Below are 20,917 nucleotides of genomic sequence, written 5' to 3'. Positions count from 1 at the left end.
CATAAAATTACTATTATAATTTTAAATGGTTGGTACATAAAAGCCTTATATTGAAGATTAATAAAGTAAACTATTAAGAAATAAGACAGAATACAAACTGGACTAAAAAATCTCATTCAGAGGTAAATGGGAATATAGATAGATATAGATATATGTACCTATCTATATACATAGATAGATATACATATCAGTTATTAATTCTAAAATAAGATAATTATTCCTGGATTTTAGGTACATTTAGATAATATTAGATCAAAATCTCAAACTATACTCATTTATCCTCTAAATTTTGTAGAGGACACACACACACACATATCCAAGACACTGACAAATAACCACATTAGTCATTAACCTGTTTAGTAAACCTAGTTAACTAGTTAGTTGACCTAGTTAGTGAGCTTGGCCATTAACCTAGTCATTAATCCATGAAACTGCAAGGAGTGGAATGTAGAAAGAAAAATAACCAGTGACTCAAGGTTGTAGCCAGAATTCTTTAGAACAAGTAAGAACAAGTACTTAGATGGGAAAGATCAGGTAATCCTGTCCTAACCATAAATGATTGCTTATCTGTGAGACCTTGTGCATGGAAATCCATTAAGTCTCTTGTATCAGAATATACAAGTTATATTGTTGCTTGTTTATAATTCTAGATGAGATTTTTAGATTTAGTGTGCATTTAGTACTATAAAATTGTATATTAATTTAGAGAAAAATAATTACAGACACAAAGTCAGAACATTTTTGAAGTTATGATTATATCCAATCAACTCATGCTAGGAAAGTATACAAAAGAGAAGACATATTAAAACATCCCAAAGAAGGCACAAGAGCTCTTTCTACATCTTCTGTGCCCATGAAGAGGCTTCAGTGGTTTGGCCTTTTTAATGTTCAAGGGTGGTTTAGCTTTAGAGGAGGGACTCAGAAGGGGATTAGACTAGGAGAATGACTTTTTTCCCCAAATAAATGGTTTCTGCAACCCTTACAAATTGTGCATCCTTTTCCCACATCCTCTCCATTACACATTATATATAAGTCTCATTGCAGCAGTTAATGGAAAATTTTCAGTCACAGAAAGGAAGGAAGGAAGGAAGGAAGGAAGGAAGGAAGGAAGGAAGGAAGGAAGGAAGGAAGGAAGGAAGGAAGGAAGGAAGGAAGGAGGGAAGGAAGGAAGGAAGGGAGGGAGGAAGGAAGGGAGGGAGGGAGGGAAGGAGGGAGGGAGGGAAGGAGGGAGGGAGAGGAGGGAGGGAGAGGAGAAAGATGAAAAAGGAAAGAATGAGGGAGGGAGAGAAAGGAAGGAGGAGGGAGGCAGCGAAAGAGGAAAGACAGAAGGAAGAAAAAACAAAGGGAAGATAAAAGATCAAAGATCAGGAATATTACAGTAGAAAATTATACGAGTTGGCTTATTAGAGAAAAATAGAATCCACAGAGCTATAGCTTATTTTTACTTTCCAACCTCATTAAAATGCCCTTGTTATTTTAAAATGGCATTGATTCTTTCCTTCCTCTTCCCTTTCTTAATAATGAAGACACATGACAGATTAGCATCCTAAGTAGCTTTGGGAAAAGCAGATCACCCACAAACAGGCTACATTGAAGGCTTTCTGGTTCATCTTCCCTCCTTTGCTTTAGTATCCTGAGTGGATGAAAAAAAATCAAACTGTGTCACTTAGCTGCTGCTCTTAGCTGAATTTTAGAGCAGTCAGCAAGGTTCTTATAACAAACAAATGACCACAAATGATTGGAAGTGCATATGCATGCACACACACACACACACACACACACACACACACACACACACACACACACACACACACACCAGTGAACAAGAACACTCAGTTGCTGAGATGTCAACAAACATGATGAAAATAGATGGTGTAGGGTTATTAACATTCCCAAACACAATTCTGAGTATGCTGCAAAATGAATGATGGCTAAGGGAGAAGGGGTGGGAGGACCCTTTTTGCTTAAGGAAACTAATTAATGAAAGGGTTAAGACTGATTGGTTAGAGTATCACCAGGAAAGGTCACTCCTCTAAGTCAGTATGCTCCAAATAAACAGTCATCAGCTTACCCTGCAAATAAGTGGCAGGGCTGCTGTATATTTGAATACAAATTATCCTCAGTACCCACTGCCATCCTTACCTCATTTTGCAGATAGGATATACAAGCTGGCATGTGTATTCTTGGGTAATCTGTGGTGTGTGTGTGTGTGTGTGTGTGTGTGTGTGTGTGTGCGCACACGCACACACACACGCGTGCATGCATGCATGCATGCACACATATGTGTGTGCTTTTGTATCTCATAAATTATGTTTGCATTGAACAAAGCAATCAGCTCACAGACACAGCATCACTAGAGATCTCGATACAGCACTGGATCTAGATTCATTTTGCTTTTTCCTTACTATAATCTGGTTTCTACCATTCTGGGTTCTTTGGTAGAATGATGACAGATCCTAGGAACCAGGAACCATTTTTTTTCCATTTATAACATTTTAACAAATATCCAGGAAGCCTGGCATTCTAATGCTGACCGACTCTTCTTCAAGCCACATGTAATACAAAGCTTTAGTAAATCAAGGATCACTTGAGGAAAATCTGCCTTTCAGAGATTAGACAAAACTCCCAATGGATTTTTGTACCCAGAGTTTTTTAAGATATAACTATGGCAGAACCAAGCTATGAGATGTGCAAAAGCAGATATTGTATGGTCCCCATGGATTGTGATTCTGGAAATACTATATGCTATCGAGTGGAATCCTGAGAAGTAGATATAAGCAGTGTGAATGTCTTTCCTAATTTTGAGAAGACTCTCTTACAAAACGCTTTGCCTACCTTTACTCCCTAGTAGACACTTGGGGATCAATAATGTTTTAGAGGAAATTACCTTATATCCTATCCAGAAATAGTCTTTGAGATCTTTATTCACTTGTTCAATTAGTTACTTTTAATCAGTATACATAATGTGCCAGGCACTCCACTAGGCTAGGGCAATATACAAAGAAACGTTGTCCTACCATCAAGGGGTTTACAGTAAAGGCAGAACAAGAAAAGTGAGGAGATATATTCAATGTGATAGATGCAAAAGCAGCTGCAAGAGCAGAGTCTTAGAACTCACTGAGTCTCTATCTCATGGAAGGGAGTAGGGAAAATACTTGGTAATAAGGGCAGAAAACTGTTTTACCATGCTGGGTTCCAGTGTAAAGTTCTTCCTCTGAAAGTTGGCAGTCTCCCCAAGTGTACAAATACAGATGTTTGCTTGTTTCTAGCCCCTAAACGGGAGAGCCACCAGCTCAGAAGCATCATCAGAGGACAGCGTCCTGCAGTTTTCATGGATGGTGCCTTATGAATAATGGAAACTTTCAAGAATGATTTTGCTTGAAGAATAGGGAGAAGTCCTTCCTGTGGGGCTATGTGTGTCAGCACTCTGCCCTGGTAAATTATCTGCAGACAGCATAGTCTATCAAAATGAGTACATCGCTGTTCATTTTTTCCTTACCTGCCGTACTGTTAACTACCATCCATTACTTTTAGTATATTTCTAGAATCAAAGGTAAGAGTAAAAAGGGAAACAAAAGGGTGAGATGAGATAAATGTACTGGTCCTGTGAGCCAGTAAGATAGAGAAGAAAAGGGATGTGTGTGGTGGGAGGTCTGATAGAAAGATTTAAAAGGCAGATTCTTCCAGAACAATAAGAATATTCATAGGATTGCTTGCTCAATGGAGGCTCAGAAAAAAATCTCAGGGGTTCCTGCGAGTTAGACACTGGGGGAGTTCTCAAAGGGAAATAAGATGCCAATCAGATGAACAGTCCATTTGGTACCCTATGTATATAGCAGTGATGTCGTGTGAATTTCCATCACCTACCTCTTCACAGGTAAAAACATACTGTGTTATTAATTTGCTCTACAGGTATAGTATTACTTTTGAAAACTGTCTTATGTTCTTTGCAATATGCAGATATACCACGATGTTTTAATTTTTTTTCTTAATACAGTAGAAATCATTGCCTTGAATAAAAGCAACACTTGGCTACTGATAGCTCCCCTCACACTGTTCATTTGGCATCTAAAACCCCTCCTGGAAGCACCTCACAGCACGGCTGTCACCCAGGTTATTACTAGAATCTTGAGTTGTTATTTAATTTTGTCACAGGTGACAAAGCAAAGGGTTTTGTGGTTTGTCTTAGAATGATGGTAATCTTCTCCCCAATGCCCACCAAGTATGTATGCCTGTCTGCGGTCTAACATATGTTTGCTTCTCAGAAAGAAAAAAATGACATCTAAGTGGAACTCAGTAACTAAAGAAGAATGAAAATATTAACCCCCCAAGCAAAACAAAACAACATAATTCTGAGGAATCCAGACAAGTTTTGGCTTTAAGGACACCCTTGACAAATACAAAATGAGCCTGTCTGTTATGGTCTGCACAGACTTAGAAGTCCCTTCAAGGTGAGCATTTCCCTACCAGCCACAGTGATTTTTAGTAGGTTTGTGACAACATAGTTGCCAACAAAACAAGCATATAGGGAGTAGACTCTGATTTAACCACCATTCAGGTACTGCCATCTCCTTCCATAATATTTTAGAGTGGTCACTGGTAGCTATGATTCTGAAACCAGTCTAAGACCCAAGCCTCTGAAATTCAAAACATAACAGTGATTTTTGCCAACATGAATTTCACTCATCCTGAGGTACATATTTGTTTTTAACACTACAAAAGGACCTGAGTTTAGGATTTATATGCACAGCACAAGTATGTTTCAGGACAAGAGGCAAAGATTACACATGTTGTGAGTGATAAATTTGTATCCTTGTTAATGAGGAAAACTTTACACATGAAAAATAGCAAGGTAGAAAAACATGTTCACTACAACTTGGATGCCCAGACAGAAATAATCAGTCACCTTAGTAAGGAACCTAGATAGGTTAACACCAAGTGAAAGAAGAGGCCAAAGTTCATTGGTGCTATGTGTTTTCTGCATATTAAATGTATTGTGGTTGTAATGTACTAGGCTTAGTCTCAGAGATTCTGATTCAATTAATTCTTGGGCAGAGCCACATACAGAACATTGTAAAGAAACCTCCAGATGATTCTACTGTGCCACAGAGTATGAAATGTACTTAGCATATTCCCAGGCATATGATCAATAAATAGTAGATAAAATTAAAGTAATGATTTATTAAGGCATCGACTCATGAGACAGTTATTAAATATCCATTATATTACAGGCATTGTTCTTTAATACCACAAGCAAAGAAGTTGCAAATTAATAAGTCTCAAAGAATACAGTATGCAGTAAAATACAAAAATACCTACAGTTTTAACCAGGTAGTCCCTACAATTGTTATTGCAGAAGAAACCATAAATAACAAGTTTTTCCTGCTCTAATTCCTAACTGACAATCAACATCTCTGGAGCTTTCTACAACTTAGAGCAAATTGGGAATTTTTAACTTACCAGGATTTTACAGCAACTTTAACTTACGGAAGAAGTTTTGGAATACTCATTTATAAATGAGAAAACCAAGGTCCCCTAGAAAGTAATTAGCATTTTCTCTCTTTGCATTCACAATCAGAGGACCTGAGTTTCAGTTAAGTTTATAGCTCATCTAACATGCAATGTTTGGGGCAGTTTCTTAAAACATTCTTTGCTGGAGCCTGATTGGTGCAATTATTATTATTAACCATAATATAGGATATGGAATTCATGGTCCAAAGAGATAAGGCAACTTGGACAAGAAATTATGCTCTTCGCCAATTAAACTTTGGATATAGGCTCTCTATTCTACTGGCTATAACTTACCATACTTCTCTGCAAAACCACAATGAGTCTATCTGCCTTTGTCTAGTTGTAAGCAACTGCTAATGAGTGAAGGACATATTTAAGGAAAAACATTCTAAATTTTCATTATCAATATTGCAAAATGATGGACATACTCTGGATGCATACACTGGATGCAAGGCAAACATCTGGAGGAATAATAATTAGAAATTTAGAATCTTAAGAGTGAGGTTGACTATCAGTGTGTCAAATAAAAATGTTTCCTCTTATACTCAAGAGTAGATAGACTAAAATAATTTTTCACAAGATTGCACAATGATAGTATTGCTAAGGTCAGAGGACATGTTCACACCTATCTTACTATTCATACTATTTACTCTTCAAAAGACAAGTCAGTGACCTCTCCAGCAACTATATCACTCTGATTATATTTACAAAACTTTAAGGAAAATTCAAGTAATGACACTATTTCCATCTCCTTTCCAAATGTCTAACATTTTGGGAAAAAAAAACAACGGTTCTTTAAAACTGAAAAATTAATTATAAGGACTAGAAGCCTGTAAATTCAATTCTATATAGAGTATCTGAATGTTGTCATTCTTTTTGCCTTCTGAAAAGCCTCAGAAGTAAGCTTTGCACTCAGGTGCAAAAAGCTAACTATCCTGAAGTACTACTAGACTGCTTGCTGAGAATCATGCTTCACATCTTCTCCAATTTTTGGCTTGGCCTTGAGCCAACATTGTGCTTTGTCATTGGCACACAGCCATTGAACAGAGCTTTCCCTTTTCACTCCCACTTTGGTTCTGACCTGTTTCTTATCTTCACTCAGTGGCATGATTTTCCCAGGCAAACGTAGGAGGCCTTCAGTTCAAACCCCAGTATTGCCAACAATAACAACTAGAATAAATGATCTGCCAAAGGTCTACTGAACGAGACTCAGGAAAAAAGCTGGATATATAATGTACCATAATAAGTCAGGACAAAATGGCAAAGAATTCAGAAAATTAAGCCAGATTCAAGAAGTAATAGTAACAGAAATCATTACAAGTTTAAGAGTTTTATATACAAATAAAGTGTCACATTATATAAATGCCCACTCTCTTTGGAGTAGTCCTCCTGAGAACAACTTTTGCTTCCTTCCTGTTGCTGGGCATTCTAAAGTGTAAGAGATTTGCCTAAATGATTAAGATGCTTATTGGAGCAACAAACTTAAATTAATCCTTTTAAGGAAGTACAAGCTTCCATCACACCCATTTCTTTAAATGCTGAGTTACATTGTCCACAGCTGAGTAATTTAGTCTGAGAATAGAAAATAATTCTTTGACCAGACAGGAATATTCAAGATCCAAGATACAGAGATCCTTAGCACAAAACTCATAGATTACAGAGCCACTAGTGCTAATGCCCTTCTGCATAATCTTAAACCCAGTACAACAGAGAACTGAGGTGAAATGAAGCAACTACAAGTTTTTGGATTTCATTAGACAATCTCTGAGCAGACTTTCCCCCTACTCCACTGCATATTAGAATGGATTGACACTAATATGAAAAAGAGAAGGCATGGAAACTTCTAGTTATGGAAAAAACTTACATTTCATGAGATCTTGGAATTTCACTCATATTTTCCCTGAGAATAAACCTAGATGAGATATAGTTATATGAGTACAGGTCTCATGAACAACAGGAAGCTGGAAACACAGCTTTAGTTCAGGGATTCCCTCTGATTTCCCCATAGATCAGAGCCAGACCTTGTGATGAGAGAGTTTAGATATAGCCCCAGAGGAAAGCAACAACAGGCAAAGTAATTTCTTGAATATAATACAATACTCAACTCTAAAAGCATCCTGGGAAACTAAAAATGTATACTTCTCAAACATGACATTCTTCACAAACAAAATCAATACCAGTTCATTGTTACCACATATTTCTGATATGTTTATGCCCTGGTTAAATTCCAAAGAAACTTTATAATCTTAGATGAGCAAATATGTGCTCTTTCCAATCTGAAATTCTGAGGTATCAACAGATCTTTTTACCAGATGAGGAAAATGGGATTTATAGATGGCATCACTGGACAGATTTAGTATTTATATTTTCCTCGTAAGAATACAGAATGTAAGAGAAAAGAAGGGAGTAGAAAGTTAGGGGGCAATGTCAGCCAAATAAATGAAGAACGCAGAACAAGTGCAGGGAAAAGGAACCAAAACTCTACATTCACTACTTTCTCTATTCCACTAAAACTTATTCCAGAGGCTTAACTTATTAGCTTTATGGTTTTACTGTTCCTGTGTTTGGTTTTACTTTTCTTGTTTCCTTGGTGATGGTAGTTTTTCCATTAATATTTTTAATCTATATTTTTATTGTAAGATACTGTAGAAAGGGGTGAAAGTTACATGTGTAAGGTAATGAGTACATTTCCTATCAAGCATTGCTACCCCCTCCCTTGTTTTTCCCCTGCCATCCCTTCCCTCCCCCACCTCCCCAACGTGAAGTAAGCCAAACCCAAAGAAAAATAGGTCCCATGATTTGCCTTATTTGCAATAACTAGTATATGTCTAGGACAAGCAGAAGAGGTCCAAAGCTATGTACATATGACCATATAAGATGATGCTAAGTGAAATGAACCCCAAGGTAGGGACATAAGAGGTTTTATCTTTGTTGCTGTTGTTTTTAATATACTTATATGTACTATGTGATTTTTTTTTGTTTCTTTTGTATGTTCTTCCCCCATGGCATAACCCCGGTTGTCACTGTATTTGATTACCGTGCCCTGCATCTTGTATATATATTTTTCAATTTTGGGAGGGGATGGGAAATAACAAAATGGTGAAATAAGGATACAGGTTGACCCATTGTAACAATGAAATGTATAAGACACCACGTTAATATCTTTATTAGCATAGTTCAGTTATACAAGAAGGATTTCACTTTGACATTGACATTATGCATGCGATGTTCTCAGTACTTTGATCCTATTCATCTTATCTGAACCCCCGGTTTTCCCCCTCCCCGTCCTGTTGAGGGCTGCTCCCCAACAGAGCCTGCTTTACCTTCCTGTAATTCATTTTGTAGAGGACTAGTAAAAACAAACAGTAAATACACCTTGACTGTCTGCCCTCCTAGAGTGAAACCGAGAAGAGAATTGGCCCCAGTTTTCAGCCTGAATATACCCTTGCAGGTGCTGTCCAGAGAGAATAGAGAATCTCAGTAAACCAGTCTGCAACAGAAATCCTGATGCCACCATGCTGGTGAGGTGGGGAAGCTCATCAGGATGGTCAGAGGCCGTGGTCTCAGCCGTTCCCTGTTGCCTGGGATTGGCCAGGGGCTGACTTCAATGACCCTGTCCCAGCTCCCACCCCACATGCTTTCTGGTGACTAAGGAAGAACCCTTCCCGTTGTTTTGACAGCCTAATAAATAAGCAGAAACCACTTGGAGTAAGAGACTTCCAGTTCTGAAGATGCAACATACCAGAGATGAGCAAGCAAACAAAGTGATGTGTAGAAGCAGAGTCCTCCCTAGGTTCCTATGCCCCCTTAAAGGCACCCTCACAATCTCCCATGGTCTCTGAAAAGGACACTCCAAGTCCAGACCTCTGTTACAAGAGCAGCAGTCACCAGGCAGGCTTGGTGCCAGCAAAACTGATTGACAACAGGCCAGGCCCAATGGCTACCTGCCAGAAGGTAGCCATGATGTCCATGCTGTTGCATTAATGTGTTAGGTTATGAAGAGTCAAGTAGTTGAACTGCTTTTTTTTCCAACCCTAAAAAGGAAATGTCTCATGCAATGGAAAAGGAAGAATGTAATTTAAATTTTGCTACTGCTACTCCTTTGAATTGAGAAGTGATAATCAGATTCCTAAGCTTGGCAGGATCGTAGTCCTATTTATGCTTCCATATGCCCAATCTGGCCTGGGAGTAAGTTTGAGACCCTATGTGACAAAACAAAGTCTGAAGGTATGGCTCATGTGGTAGAACACCTTTTGAGTAAGGGCAAAACACCGGGTTCCAAACCTAGTACCAAAAGAAAAAGGATAGATTTTCAAGTGGGAGAAGGGAAATAACAAATCAGTATCACAATGAATACCAATCAAGTTCTAAAAGCCTCCAGACAAAATGTTCTTCAAAGAAAACTTTTCCTTGTCTATTGGTAAATGCAGCTAATACAAGTCTGCAGTTATTTCAAAAGGTATAGGCCTGTCATAATGCAATGAGTACAAATTTCCAAATTAATTCGGTGGATGGTTAGAGGTGAAGACAGACTTTTGTTGGTTCATATTATTTTCTGCAAAGTTTGAGTTAAGGCTGAGCTCACATCGGTTGACTCTGTGTTTCCATTTGAGAGATGTGAAGAAGCAGGACATTTAAAGATAAATTCCTTTCAAAAAGCTCTTTTTGCTCTCGGTCCTGAGGAATGTTGGCAGAAATAAATATACATTTTTCAAAGGTAAAAAAAAAATCCTTGTGCCTTTCATGAATTGATTGCATCTCCTGCTTCTGCAAGCTAAGGAGTCATAATCCGCTGCAATCACAGATTGTTTGAAGCCAATAAACCAAAGGTGACGACCTTGCTAATACATCCCAGCAGGAGAAAGAAATAAAGCCGTGCTGAGGAATAACTCTTCAGCACACCATTTCCCTTTGGAAAGAGGAGAACTGAGTTGAAAGTGCCCTGGCTTGATTTACGAGTTGAACAGGCTTCCGGAAACTTCACCTGAAATAAGAAAAAGGTTTTTCTAAAGTTCTCTAGCAGTGCTGCTTTTCTCCCACTTGTCCTGTAGTTCACAGGGCAAAAACCACTCTACCCTGGGATACCAGCTTCCCCACCACCCGGGCTCCCCTGGCCTTTGCTTACAGTTGAGCCAAGGCCTCAAATGTGGTTAAATATCCTCCTTCCTATTGTTCATTCTTGGGTGACAGCACAATGTGCAGTGGTCAGATTAGGAATTGATGGGTTAGACATTACACGTGTATTTGAACAACTCCCTAGAGTTAACTGACAGAAAAAAAATGGATAGGAATAAACTCACCCAGGTTTACCATTTGGTTAGCTCTCAGTACTCAAGGAAGCATCACTGGAGATATGAGGCACAACAGTGTCAATCTACAAGTGCAATTAAATGAGTGTTTGTCACCTCCTATGTGTGCAATGACAATTAATTAGAGCCAGACCTGACATTTGAATAAGCCACCTTCTGATAACTATTGAGCATGTATGCATTATGCAATATGGCATTAATTTTACATCAGTTAATTAAAACACACAGGTGACAAAAAAACTTGGATCTTTAAAATTTTTCCCAATAAATTTACCCTGGCCCTGATTACCTACTATGGGACAGGAATTGCGCTCAGGGCTGGGAATAAAATTGTGAATATAAAATAGTATGCACCTTCAAGACACTCTCGTCAAGGTTATAAATGTACAGAAAATAACATATTCAAGAAGGAAAAATATATGTGCTACTCAAAGAGCAGCAATTCTTTCTGTATGTGGAAGGACGTGGTTAGGGAAGGGATCAAGAAATGGTTCCCATGGGGCTCAAAGCTGGGCCTCGGGAGCTAGCGTGCTTCGAATCAGGTCTGATATCTATTGCTCAGTGTCTTTATGACCCCAGCCAGGTAATTTCCCTGTGTCTCAACCTCTTTCTGTGTAAAAGATATCATGCAAGTATGAATCCCACAGATATTTAGCTAATGCATGTATCAGACATACAAGAGAGCTTGGCACATAGAAAGCAGAGAAAATGGCTATCATTTCTTAGGCCAATCAAATAGAAGGAAAAAGACATGGCAAGCAAAGGCCACAGAAGTTCAAACCTAAGGTTGGTGATTATCTGATTCTCACTGTTTACTGTGTGTGTGTGTGTGTGTGTGTGTGTGTGTGTGTTGTGTCATGCTAATGGGTGTCATCATAGTTCTATGAGATAAATATGTGTATTGAGGTGAGTGGATGAAGCAGGGAGATTTGACAAAGGTTCCCTGTGGTCTTACAGCAAGGAAGTAAACAGAGCCTGGGATCCACATTCACATGGCAATGCCACAGGCCACATGTGGGCCACTTCCATGGTGTGGCCTTCCAAAAGACCCTTTTATTTTGGCAGAACCTACAAGTCATTCACCATAGATGAAACATATGACACTTTCCCTTTTTTGACAATAAAATAAGAAAAGTAATTGTTGTCAAGAAGTGTGGACACTTAATAAACAAAGAGCAGTAGAAGACAAAAAAGAAAGATCAATTGAGACTCCAGGAAGTGAAATGAAAAAAAATTTTTTTTCATTTAAAAAGGAGTAAAGTTGGTTGGTCTAAGCTCCTGGAGGATGCTGTGGAGAAAACAAAGGTGATCAGAAAGCAAACTGATGTTGCTTCTTCTCCATGACCTCTGCCTTCCAATGCTGCCATAGTAACCACAGTTGGTAATCTTAGGTCTTGGAGTAAGGGCTACCTTGAGAAAAGCCATCCTCATGAAAATGGGGAAGGTTGCTTAGTGTCTCCCCTAAACACAGAGGTGGGCTGCCATTTCCTCATATCCCAGGAATGTGGAGTTCCAGACAATCAGAGGCAAGACATCCATATAGGAAACTCAAAATCAAATCAAAACCCCCTCCCCCCAATACCTAAGAAAGTATAATCCAGAAACGTGTGACATTTTAGAATAGAAAACTAAGACCATAGATTCTGTCAAAGGGAAATAGTCATGGCAGGTGGAATTACTCAGGAAAAATAAAAACCTTTCCATTAAAGTTATTCCTCAGCAATCTGCTCAGCCCTGTGGAAGAATCTTGTTAGTGCAGGGGCTTGGCTGTCTCCTACAGGCCTGGGGACACAGGTATGACAATGGCATTGGGTTTTTGGTAGCAGGAAGAATTCTCCCACAGGGAAATTACCTCACATGTCATTTTCAGGGTGTGCTTCCTCTTTTCAACAGCCTTGTGTTTGTGGCTAAGGGAGATCTGGATTATGGAAGAAACCAACCTTCATTAACAGGGAACTAATAATGTGACTCAAATCACCTCCTGGCCCTTTGGCTGGAGGTGGAATAGGAAGAGAAAAGAGGCTTTCGGTCTGTGGGAATCACCCTTCTGTAGGGAAGAAAGGACCGGGTTGGGATCTGAATGAAGTTCACAGGCTTCAGCTCAGTTTCCTTCAACCAAACCTTGGGCACAACACCACAGTTTTGCTTCTTGCATTACCTAGAAACTTCTCTTGGGAATCACCAGGTGCCTCCTGGGAAAATGGTCCATGAGGCTGGCTACTGGCTAGAGTGCAGAATCAGTTTAAAAAAAGAAAAAAATAAATAAAAAATGAAATAAAAACACAAGATCATTCTGACAAGTGCATAGTTCTGGAGACGCAGTCCGAAACTTGCCTGTGTCTTATGCGCATCTGAAACACTGAATACTGCATTTGACAAGTCAGCAGCAACCTCTAAGAAAGAGAGGTGCTGTGATCATGTGCCCCTTTTATGAGAAGGAATTTTCACATCATCTAAACTGCCGAGAGCTTCCTCACATGCTCAGCCTCTCAGCAGAGCACTGATCACCCTGTACTCTAGGGGGGTGGAGAGGGAAGGAATATATTTCTTCATAGAGATATTCTATCTAGATTTTGACATTTTATTTATCTCAACCTTTAAGCTTATCTCGCTTCAAATGGTAAAACCACAGTGCTTCACAAATCTCAGAGCTAAATCCACTCTTGGAGTTGGTTGGGAGGTGCAATTAATTGTTTGGTGTCAGATCAACACTTTGCTCTCAGTTTGACTCCTTGAGTGAACAACAATACAACACAGAAAAAAATCAACAACTTGCTCCAGGATTAAGGTAGAATCGATGACAAGAACAACAGGGAGCAAAAGCTCATTAATTTGGTACAGTGCCTCTTGTCATGCCTGAGTATGAATCCAGAGAGGGTTAGAGACCTACGACATCAGCACAGGGCCAACTGTCCAACTGCTTCTTGCTTACTGTAATGCCCCAAGGGTATTTGCTATTTCCTGGCTTTTAACTTTCCTGGCTTTAAACTTTCAAGGAAGAGGGCTCAATTGAACAGTGCATGTATTTAATTTTTGGACAAGAGCCATTTTCCTTCTGTCCATTATTATTATTATTATTATTATTATTATTATTAGTGTTATTTTGGTGTCTATGCTGCTACTGGGACTTACACGCAAAGTCTCATACTCTTGTTGGGCATTTTCCACTTAAGGCTGGTGCTGTACCACTTGTGCCACAGCTTTACTTCCAGCTTTTTGCTGGTTAATTGAAGTAAAGTGTCTCATGGACTTTTCTGCCTAGACTCCCTTTGAAGTGTGATCTTCAGATCTCAGCCTCCTGCATAGCTAGGATTAAAGGCCTGAGGCACCAGTGCCTGGTTGCCCAGGACTAGGAAAAATACTGATTAGGACACCACAGCAATTTGAATATCCCATTAATTTTATATATATATGTAGCATTGTACACTATGCTATTTCATTATTTAGGTTTAGAAATATTCACCAGAAGGTTGCTCTAGGTAAACAATAAAGGTCTGATGTTTACAAACTAACAAATTGGTAGGTCTGTAGGCCACTACTTATTAATTCTCTGATAGTAAGTACTGACTGATACTATGTGAATGCTTAAGGTTTATTATTATTATTATTATTATTATTATTATTATTATTGACAGCATTACCATTACCAGCATCATAATCAGTAGCACTAAACCAGCAAAGTGCTGGGTTAAAAACTATAGTCTGATTGAGAAAAGAAAAATATAAGCTTAGACAAAAAGCAAAGATTGATTCGTGTTTTTATTGCAATCTTCATGTTTGTATGGCAGCTTTTCTATTTAAATTAGGGTTATCCTCTTTAAGAATGTGACAGTTCTGGGTGACTACTTGAGGGACTTTTTTGGTCAAATCTACATTTGATAAAATCTAATCTCTGTCCACAGATCTCTGTCCCCCTCAGGAATTAATCAATATATCTTTGTTACATAAATGAATGAAAAAGAAATATATTGATGACTGCAAGTTGGAAACAAGTTGCTCTGTTCACCACGGAGCATTCAAAAAGGTAAATGTGATGAGCGTTTTTTATGTAGTAGGTCTTCCTTCAGACCAACAGCTGTCTGGACAGATGCTTGAAACTTGTCCAGGGGAGTCATAGTTTCTGTTGTTAAGACTTTATTTGTATAGGTGAGATTTTCTGAATAAAATACTAAGAGCTGGTATGGGAGAACGTGAGTACATACCAGGCAATGTAGCTTCCCTCAGGCAGGCCTTAACAAGACAAAGAAGAGCCAATCATGAGGCTTTCCCCTCCTGATCCCACCCACTCCTTCCCATTAGCCATGACTCCTTTAAGGTGGAAGAGGTCATATACTGAGTATGACTATCACAACCTGCTCAGACTCCAAAGCCTGTGAAAAGTATTATAAATAATCGCTTTCACATTTCAAAAGTGGCCTTTTCCAAAAGGAGTGTTCCTTCCTACTAAGTATCAAGATTATCAGTTATAAGTAACATACAGCATCCATAGGATTTATTTCCAATATATATTTGTATATTATGGGTTATACAAATAAACAGTACATTTCTAATATGGTTTTATACACCTATCCAAACACACACACACTAGAAAGAGGGCAAGAAAGAAATAAACACGTGCATATAGAAAATCTAGAAGGCCCTTCTTGTTACATATTGCCAAGAATCAGCCCCCTAAAAGCTGTGACAAATAACAGAAAACTCTTCAGAGGCCTAATATTTTATCTATTTGCTTCTTTAAAAATGTCTTGGTTTTCTCACTCCTGCTTGGCTTTCCTCATCCACCTGTGTCAGGTAACCATACCTGAACCTCTCATTATCCAATTGCGCTTTGGTCCTGGTACTCATAAGTTACTCTGAATAAAAGAAATTGGCGGGGGGGGGGGGGGAATAAACAAGTATGACAAGAAATGTTCATCATAATCTTATTTATATAACTGTAACCCCTCTGTATATCACCTTGACAATAAAATTAAATTTTAAATTAAAAAAAAAAGATTGGCACAATGTTTGTTTGCAGGGGTATTTCATGCACAGTCTGTGTTTGTAAGACAATACAGCATGAATCCCAGAGAAAAGTGTGTGTGTGTGTGTGTGTGTGTGTGTGTGCCACACACTTGCCACATGCAAGTACCTGCATACAGCTAGTAAGAAACATATGCAGTTAGGCATGAAAGAATATGACCCTGGCAGGAAGCTTGGATTCCTCAGCCCTAGAGGTTGTGTTGATCCCTGCTACGAAGAGACCTCCACTCTCCTTCTCCATGGGCTTATGCCCATAAGGCATAAGCATAATTGAATGACAGTGTAGCACAAAGATCTGACAGACCAAATAAAGAATGTAATTCCTTGGCCTGCCCGAAGATAAAGCCTAGGGAAACAGAATGAACAGAGGAGGGAGGGGTGTATATAAACAGGAACTTTCCCACCAGGATATGCAGAGGAAGAGATAGAGAGGGAGAGAGAGAGAGAGAGAGGGAGAGAGGGAGAGAGAGAGAGAGGGAGAGAGGGAGAGAGGGAGAGAGAGAGAGAGGGAGAGAGGGAGAGAGAGAGAGAGGGAGAGGAGGGAGCACAATGGCGGAGACTATGCTTAAAGAACACAGTAATTATTGGCTCCATTTATCTACATACCTCCAAAGTGAGCTCTCAGTGATGCTCCCCAGGTTATAATCATAGAGCTTTGTCAAAATGAGAATCACCTGAAGGCAAAAGAAGAAATCATGGTTAGTCTCGAACAATTACCGTCTCTTAGAACTGAAATGGCCCAGGGGAGGTCTTAGGATTCCTTTAATGGGTGCTTAACATAATTGAATGAATTGTTATAGCCTTTGCTGCAGTAACTGGGGAAGGGCTAGCAGGCCTTACGCTGAAAACCTTAGGCCAGATGTCCGCCGTCCCTTCCTCTTTCTTCGGAGCAAAAGTTATCCTCTACACCTTGAATTCCTTACCCTGCATGGTGTAACATTTGGTGGAGGCTAAGCAAGAGATGTCAAATATGGACACAAAGGACGAGAGGGTTAAGGAATGTCACTGGAGCAGTTGCTATCCTCCACAGCTGGGCCACAGAGTTCACTTCTGAGCGTCTCTGAACCTCAGTGTCTCCATCAATTAAGGGAGACACAGGACAATGCTAACTCCCAGACAGGGTCACAATTCAAATTCCACATAAACTAACATGGACATTAGTGCTAGTTCCTTCCCACACTCCTTCTTGGTGAGCTCAGCTTTCATTGATTCTTTGGATTCTCAATTTTTAGGAACGCCATTGGGTAGAAGCCATTACACAGCACACAAGGGCTAAGTGACAGAAAGGAGAGAAATCTCAGTAATCTGAAGTCCCAACCTTGTAGAATTGGGAGTGGGAAGGTCTCCATAAGAAACATAAACATAAAAATTAACATTTGAGAATAAGTAGCTGCAAGGAACCTACGAGATAGAAGCACTCCAAAACTTAAGGTTCCATAGCCCTAAAGCCCCATCTGATTCTTCACCTACCACGATGGTCAGCCCCATTCAGAGGAAATAGTGAACTGTCTAGTTTACACCTTCAAAAATCAGGTAACAAGGAGCCAGGATTTTTCCTAGTGCCAGAAAAAAAACACAAAGAAATGCAGAGAGATCTGTGAGAATAGAATGTGCTCTGGTGCCAGTCATTAGTTCTAGCATGCTGAAACACCCATCCTCAGGGCTGTCTAATGCTAGGAGACAAACACTCAGCAGTGCAGCCTGCTCCTTACAACCGGTTTTCCACACCTACCCCTAATTCATAAGGAAAGGAAATGCTAGGTCTTTCCTTGTTGAGGTTCCAGTTTTTTGTGTGGTACTCACAGCCTGGAAATTTTGGTCCAAGCTGGGCCTGTAATCATAGCTACTCAGGAGGCTGAGATTTGGGAATCACAGTTCAAAGCCAGTCCAGCCCAGGCAGAGAAGTCTGTGAGATTCTTTTTTCTTTTTCTTTTTTTTTTCTGTCAGTCATGAAGCTTGAACTCAGGTCCTGGATGCTGTCCCTGAGCTCTTTCTCTCAAGGCTAGTGCTCTGCCACTTTGAACCACAGATCTGCTTCTGGGTTTTTTGAGTGATTAATTGGAGAGTTTCATGGAGTCTTTTCTGCTCAGCTGGCTTCAAACTGCAATGCTCAGATCTCAGTCTACTGAATAGCTCAGATTACAGGGATAGCCACTAGTGCCAGGCTAACTAACCACTAGAAAATAGGAAGTGGAGCTGTAGCTCAAAATGGCAGCGTGCTAGCCTTGAGCAAAAGAGCTCAGGGACAATGCCCAGGCCCCAAGTTCAAGCTCCACACCCAACACCCACACACACACAAAGATAGATTTAAAAAAATTGGTCCTGTTCAGCTGTTTCAAACTCAGTAAAAAATGTTTTCATTGACTTTTTGTGAAGACCAAGAGATCAGTTTGATCTTCAGTGAGCACAAGACCCGATAATATTGAATTCCAAAGCACTGTGCTACTTAGTTGTGCTGAATTCTTCCAAGTTAGAGTCTACGCACACAGAGATGGGTTTACTGAAGGCCCAAACATGAATCGGAAGAATGTTTTTCCACTTTCCACAACAAATAAACTGGAATTCTGTGACTTCTGCTCTGTCCGGAATTCGAAGAAATGAAGAACTATGGTAACCTAACAACAGAGATTCCCCAAGACCCGGTCCACTAAAGCCACGTCTCCCAGAAGCCACAGCATCACTCCCTTCAAAGAGCTGTTCACAACGTTGCTGCTTCTCTAGCAAAACGTGAGCATGTGTGAAGTACACTGCAGCCTGTGGGCACATCAGATGGCAGGCCTGTGGTGGGGGCATATGCTTAGCAGATCTGTGTGCCAATTAAATCACCCTCAGTGCTGAATTTCAATCACTGCCATCCCAGGAGCACTGATCAGTGGCAGCGTGATGGCTGTTTGTTTGAAGACACAGAATGATGCTTCAACTCCATATGGTGTTTCCAAGTTGCTCTACCAAACCCTCATCATGAAAACAGGGGTATGGGTGAAAAGCAGTTCTAGGTATATGCAACACTACATATACTACATATACTACCAAATAACGTAGTTCAGCTGATCACAGGCTATGCCTCCCATACATCTGATGAGGAAATTCAGAGGCATTTCAGAAAAGGAACCCTAGAACCCAGCATGCAATGGTTCACAAAACTATGTTTAAATGATTCCCATAGTACGAAGGTAGAAATCTGTACTATGCATCTTCTTGATGGGCTAGTAAAACTAAAAGGCCAGTGATATAGTCAGGCAGTTCATCAATACTGCACCCGAAGAGGAGTTCTTCATGGCATTTCAAAAGCCTATCTCTGAAATCAACCTCATCTTTCTCTCTGCAGCACCAGAGCAGGGAACAAAGGAGAACTGCTAACCTCCAGATCTACTTTCCATCCACTGAATTCTCTTTCTTTCTTTCATTTTTTTCCCTGTTACTGCCTATAGGAGTTATATACCAATTTACGCCAAGGAAGGAAACATAATAATGGTGAATCATTTCACAAGCCTGTTTCATTGCTTGTTAGTTCCTCCTGATTTTTTTAATTCATGATACTAGTTTGCAGGAATAGCCCATGTTAAAAGGGAACACAGTCTAAATAAGTAGTTAAGTGAGTGAAAATAATGCAATTGCTTGTCTCATCTGGTACTATTGTTTTATAACTTTGTGTGTTTTCAAACTTACTTGAGTAAAATGTAGTAAACAATATAAAAATGGTTATTTCTCTTCATTTGTTTCATGATTTTTTTATGCATAGAGTTTTTGAGTGTGTAACGTGTAATTATAAATTCAATAAGACCAAGGCTGTTTTGATGAAAAACACACACTCAGAGAAAGCAGAGAATCTACTAATTTTCCATTTACCTCCATATCTTGTTGTTACTAAACAATGCCCAAATATCATGATTTGAAACAATGAACGGTATCATGACCAGAGATGAGAGATGTTTTAGGTTTCTCTCCAAATCTTACGATGATATCTTAAAATAGTTATCATCAGAACATCTGTGGCTTAATAATCAACACTTCCATTGTACCAGGACTTTAGAATCCAGTTATCTCTGGAACTTTCTGCAGTGATATGTTTGAAGAACCATTCTATTCTGTCTAGGAACTGCTGTCATTGCCTGGGATCTACCCTAGTATTTTCCTGCAGCTCCTTCTTGTCGTAGGTGGCCCACAAATCAGAATCTCACTTTGTTTACACTTAGAGAGAGCATGTACCACCTGCCAAGCTTCTGACAGGAAGCAGCAGACTTTATAGACTAGGAAGGAGCCAGATACAATATCGAATCTTGTGAGAGAAAAGGTAGCATCCTCCAGGAAGCAAGTAAAGTTACCTGCCCCAGAATTGAACCAATGTCTCATAACTGAGACCCTAAGCTAGCGCATCTCTTTTTTGAGATTTTCAAGCCCATACTGAAGAATTTCACCAACTATGGCCCTTTACCTCCTCTATATGTGAGTGAAACACTATTACAAAAGACCCAATTTACTCCTCCCTTCTATTCCAGCCACGTTTGGCACTGACTTGCACAACAGAAGCACTTGAGAAGACAGAGACACTAGTATATGGTGGACTAAACAGTGTGTTCTGCTGTTAATTAGTAAAAGCCAGTGAAAAGTGTCCAATGTATCAACATGGCAGGGCAAGCCTTCCTTCTGGTATGTATTAAGATGAATTGATTTGGCAGCAATGTAAGTTAATACACAGAGAGTCTTTATTTTATGCCCTTAATTATAACAATTGTTAGTCATGTTACCATGTTGGATATGACAGCTCATTTTCAATATTCTTATTAAAGGTATTTTAGAATTAAAACCAAAAACATTTTTTGAATAGCTGGGGTATGTTCTTAGGAACTTGATTTTCTACACAACTTGTATTTTCAAACTTCTGCATTACGTGCTAGAATGAAAATAAAATTTGTGATACACTTTCAAAGGAGGTGGGAAAAATTTTCCATTGACTCTTATGGAAAAAAAAAACCAAACATTGTGTGTTGTTACTTTTTTTGTTGCCATGATAAAAATATCTGATGTAAGTGATTGAAAGGAAGAGAGGTATATTTTGGCTGATGCTTTCAATG

General features: G+C 39.4%; 1 protein-coding gene across 4 annotated transcripts in view; it reads right to left on the bottom strand.

Annotated features, from left to right (window-relative positions):
- Nucleotides 1-20,917, bottom strand: part of Sorcs1 (sortilin related VPS10 domain containing receptor 1) — a 514,871-nt gene that overhangs the window by 292,029 nt on the left and 201,925 nt on the right. For all 4 annotated transcript variants that reach the window (XM_042689577.1, XM_042689575.1, XM_042689574.1 and 1 more), the window contains exon 2: nucleotides 16,449-16,516. In XM_042689577.1, coding sequence (XP_042545511.1) covers nucleotides 16,449-16,516 — 68 coding nt within the window. The remainder of the gene's footprint in view (nucleotides 1-16,448; nucleotides 16,517-20,917) is intronic.

This window comes from Dipodomys spectabilis, unplaced genomic scaffold (assembly GCF_019054845.1).
Source record: "Dipodomys spectabilis isolate Male_0828 unplaced genomic scaffold, ASM1905484v1 ptg000125l, whole genome shotgun sequence".
Lineage (NCBI taxonomy): Eukaryota > Metazoa > Chordata > Mammalia > Rodentia > Heteromyidae > Dipodomys > Dipodomys spectabilis.
The sequence above is the reverse complement of the archived record's forward strand: the minus strand, read 5'-3'. Positions and strand labels throughout refer to the sequence as shown.